This window comes from Crocuta crocuta, unplaced genomic scaffold, assembly GCF_008692635.1.
Source record: "Crocuta crocuta isolate KB4526 unplaced genomic scaffold, BGI_CrCroc_1.0 scaffold1171, whole genome shotgun sequence".
Taxonomy (NCBI): domain Eukaryota; kingdom Metazoa; phylum Chordata; class Mammalia; order Carnivora; family Hyaenidae; genus Crocuta; species Crocuta crocuta.
This window is the reverse complement of record NW_027530879.1, coordinates 357,926-362,618: the sequence shown is the minus strand read 5'-3', so window position 1 is coordinate 362,618 and position 4,693 is coordinate 357,926. Positions and strand designations below refer to the sequence as shown.

The 4,693-nt window shown below is 48.1% G+C and overlaps 1 protein-coding gene across 5 annotated transcripts in view; it reads right to left on the bottom strand.

Annotated features, from left to right (window-relative positions):
* Positions 1-3,139, bottom strand: part of BMX (BMX non-receptor tyrosine kinase) — a 47,573-nt gene extending 44,434 nt beyond the window's left edge. For all 5 annotated transcript variants that reach the window (XR_013336395.1, XR_013336396.1, XM_077769640.1 and 2 more), the window contains exon 1: positions 3,021-3,139. Coding sequence is in view for 3 of the 5 variants with exons in the window: in XM_077769640.1 (XP_077625766.1) it covers positions 3,021-3,023 (3 nt within the window). In the remaining 2 variants the exon portion in view is untranslated. The remainder of the gene's footprint in view (positions 1-3,020) is intronic.
* Between the last annotated feature and the right edge of the window lie 1,554 nt (positions 3,140-4,693).

The window sequence follows — 4,693 nt, the reverse complement described above, 5'->3', positions numbered from 1 at the left end:
ACCTCATTTAAATATTAAAGGGAAGAAGAATGTGAGCTGGAAAGGAAGGTACTTGGACACACTTTCTGATCAGTCTCCAAGGCTTTATGCATGTTGTTGCAGCTGAAGCCATATAATTTGTCGAATTGCAACAAAACCAATCATTCCAAAGTCCTGCCTTTTGTGAATTTTTTGGCTTTCGTTTCTAAAATCGGAGGTGATATATGTTTATTCTACAAAATTAAGAACTACAAATAAGCAAAGGGGAAAAAAGCCTGTTAACATCTTGGTGAACATACCTCTAGATTTTTTTGAACACATACGTGTCGTAGTTACTTTCACAAAAATGAGTTCACGCTCGGTCAGCTAGGTCTGTAATCTGTCGTTCTCATGTAACACATGCCTGGAGCCACGTGTCTTTGGAGACCTTCAAAGTTCGACCCGGCGGCAGGCCCCAGAGCTTCCTAACACCCTTGAATGTAATGTTTCCTCCCTGTATTAGTAAGTCAACAGGCTCAGGCCCCACTGTTGACTCAAATGCCTGCCCGACAACTAGCAAACCTGTCTCTGCGTACCCATATTTAGGGGAAATTCAGTTGGGAAGGTTCGAAACACTTTCAAAATGAAATGAGAGCCTAAAGTTAGTCAGTATTAGGCAGAGAAATCTATTTCCGTAGAGGGGCCGGTGGAATGTGGCCGAGCTTTCATGTTACCACCTACATGGAATAGATGCATCAATTTGCTTACCAAATAGCCCAGGCTGCCTATTTCCATAAGCGCATGAAGCTAGCAAGAGATTAAAGTGCAAGGGATGCAAAAACAAAACCCAGAACCCAAAAACCTGGCAGAAACCAACACAGTATTTTCTCTAAGGAAGCCAGCAACCATTATGTCACGTCTACATGAATGACCATGACTTGCAAGCACCATGCCTGTTTAACATTTGTAAAGAAACCTTAGCAGGAGAGTAAGGAGTTCAATTCTGCTGGTCTGTCCAGCACACTTGATTTCGAGTCTGCCGCGGGCCGGACATCGAGTGAGTGGTGCCGCAGGGTGGTGGACTCAGAAGTCACGAGGAGCTAATAGGACTGTCGTTTGTGTGCTGTGTCACCCCGACCAAGGCCCTACCCTGCCCTAAACTTTAGCTTTCTGATCTGTAAGAGGAGATGGGTCACAGCTCTGTCGCTTTCTGTGGCTTGAATGAGAAAGCTACGGGAAAGTTCTGGGCGCACTAGGGGCACTGAATAATGGTTGAAAAAGCAAAAGGTGGAGGGGCGCCTGGGTGACTCTGTGGTTGAGCGTCCGACTTCGGCTCAGGTCAGGATCTCACGTTTCTTGAGTTCAAGCCCCACATCGGGCTCTCTGCTCTCAGCACAGAGCCGACTTTGGATTCTCTGTCCTCCCCTCTCTCTGCCCTTCTCTCTCAAAAATAAATAAACGTTAAAAAAAAAACAAACAAACCCAGAAAAAGGTGGAAAGAAACAGCTCAAGTGATAGAGCAGAGTCCATGTTCTCTTTGCCCTGAAAAGCCTGAGGAAGGAAAGTTGTTTCTTTTTCTCAAGACAATCAAGAAAGACATTATGGAAGGGAGGCATTAGAACCAGACCTTGAAGGATATGAGTGATTGAATCCTAGCTCACAAGAAGGAGAGCTTGCCCTACGCCAGGCACTGTTTAAAGCAGCTTAAAAATATGCATTTGTTTACCCTGTAGAATAGGCCAGACACCTCCATCCTATGGGGTATGTCCTAATTCAGGCCCCCTATGGGCTGGTTAGGAAAAAAGCAAAAAGTGATGAATCCTTGTCCTAATACTTTATGCGGAACTAGTAACCCATAGCAGTGCTTCGGTGATGCAGGTTGGTGTGGGCAAAAGGACCGAGCTTGTGGGTTCAAATCCCCACTCCGTCTCTGTGCAACCTGGCCTGTTACTTAACCCTGCTAAACCCCAGCTTCCCCATCTGTAAAGAGACTAAAACAATAACCAAAGGGTTATGAGGAGTCCAGAGAAAATGGCGGTACAATGCCTAGCANTCAAAATGAAAATAAAAAAAAAAAAAAAGACCATAGGAAAGGTTAGACACTGAAGAGAATGAAATGACCCTCAACGGTAAAATTTCAGTTCTCATCTCCCTTCACCAGATCCTGGGAATAGGAGATCATGAGAGGCAGGAACATAGCTCGGGTGTTCACTGGTCAGCAAGCACCTGCCCCGTGCGTCTGTTACAAGCCTTCGCCCCTGGGACTGGTCACCTTAGAATCAAGTTGAACCAGCCCCTTACTGACTGTGTATTTGTGCCACTGGGTTTCTCACAAATCAACACGTGGACGTTACTCCAAACGTGGTCCATGGGCTGGCAGTATCAGCATCATCCGGGGGGCTTGTTAGAAGTGCAGACTCGCGGTTTCCCCCCACCCCAGGCCTAGTGCATCAGAATGTACATTTTAGCAAGATCCCCAGGTGCTTCCTGTGCTCATGAGAATTTGGAAAGCACTGACCGAGACCAGGTTACGCTGTACTGCTTTTTAAATCCGGTGAAATTCTCATGGTCCACAAGGACTTGCAAAATTGTCTGGCTGTGGTGCAACTGAAAGGTTCACCTCTTCCCATTCTTCCATCTCCATCTAAAATGCCCCCAAGGCCCAGAGTTCGGGAGGCCTCGGGAACCTGAGAACAGATATTTGTAGTTCAAATAACATCATAAAAACACAGACAAATGAAAGAAGGTATGACTACCATTTCTGTCTTTTCGGAAGCAGTTAAGAAGCCAATATGCAAAGTCACAGAAGTGCAATGCGCACAGAGCACTACGGAGAAAGCCACAGAGCTGGCTGGAGCTGACCGTGAAATATACACAACCTGAGAGCCTCCCCCGACGAGAGTTTGAACGAGGGGGGAGTTTATAGTAAATCTATAGCAGGCCTCCAAACCGCGAGGTCTCGTCCAAAGTCCCTGGAGGAGCCCTGACAATTTCATATTCATTGTCCTGAACTGATCTGCCTGTAGGATATGACATTGCGTAGGCACCCACACAAAACGCACCATTTTGGCCGGATCCGCGCCGGGGTCCACCGCGGTGAGGCTAATGTGCTCTTGCAGGAAAACGGCCCGGGCTGCCCTCCTTCCAGCGGCAGCAAATTGTCTCACATTTTCCCGGCTGCTGGGTCAGAAATGGCTACATTACTCAGTGCCCCCAAAGCGTTTATTGTCCTGCGAGGGCCTTACACAATCCCACAGGAAACCACGCTCAGCACTTAGCCAACACTTGTTGATCTGATTGAACGCAACACAAACGGAGACAAAAGCATTTCTCAAAAAGGTTCCAATTTTGATAACTACAGCTCCCGCTTTTCCCAGGCGGCTCCCGGGTACGTGTGATAACCCTGCCTTTGTTTATAGAGCTCTGTGCTGGAAAGGACAAGGAAATGTCTCGGCAAAGCCCCGCTTCTGACGCTGACTTCTCTCCAGAATCAGGAAACCATGGGTAACGCCAAAGTGCACAGAGAAAAAGCAATGAGAACTCTAAGTCGATGCTGGGGAGAGGGGACGCTGGAGCCCACGAGACAGAGAAAGGACAGTTAATATGACCCAAAAGGAGCACATTTCCACACCTTAAGTTATTAAGAAACCCAGAAGCGGAAAAGAGCTCGGTTTGGCCAATGGACCATGCACCAAGACTGCAATGAAAAATCGTGATTGTCGCCCGACATCACTGTGACAATACTGCCGCTTTTGGCTTTCCTCATTCCAGCCTTTTCTCTGGGGCACGCCGACTGGTCACATGAAATATATCTAGTGGGTTCCTTTAGGCTCTCCTACCAACGGCCGAAAACCTCGCCATCCTTCTGGCATTGCGTTGACAACCGTACTAACTTATACTTGCTTGGCTGCTCTGATTTGGAAACGTCCCACGGTATGACGAAATCGTGGGGTGGCAGACGAGAGTGAAGCTGCTGACTTTCAAAGAGGTATTCCTCTGAGTGGACACGGGATTAGTGTCATTGCCGTTCCCTCGTCATTCGGTCGGGTCCTCTTGAGAACCTGGGGTGGGCTCAGAGTTTTGTAAGGGGCTGGGGACAGGGGCACATGGAGCAGAGGCAGCCCACACCTTCAGGGGGAACCCCCAAGTAAAGGTTCAATGACAGCGGAGGGGGTGAAAAATAGTTCGCAAAGGTAGTGCTAATGTTTCTGTTTGAAACTGGAATGGGGGAGGGGCCAAGAGTCCTTCAGAAGAATTCAAAAGAGGGGGGCTTACACCCCGAGAGCATCCCTGATGGGTCCCGAATGGCTCTGCGGGGTGAAGCAGGGTACCCCGTGGCACAGCGACTTGGCCAAACAAATGAATCCCACACTCTGCTAATTGACTTCCTTTCCCACACGGCAACGCGGTAACATGGCAGAAGATCAATTCTGGAATAAAAAGTAAATTTAGGGGAGGGGCAGGGGGAGGTCGTAGAACCCTGGGCGCAATCTCTTCGGACCCCCATCCCCTCTTGGGCCTTTGAAACACTCTGGGGCAGTTGTAGGGAGTGGTTTCCTCTGAGTCAAATGTTGTGGATTTATTGACTTCTATTCATTCGCTTCCTCTGCCACCTCTCCCAAACCTTTCTTTGGCTTTGCATTTGCCCCTGTCTTTAGTTTAATCCTGACTTGTTGTGGCAACCTGCTGTTTCCTTTAAAAAACTCATTTGTGTGTCGTGGCGGTAAACACCGTC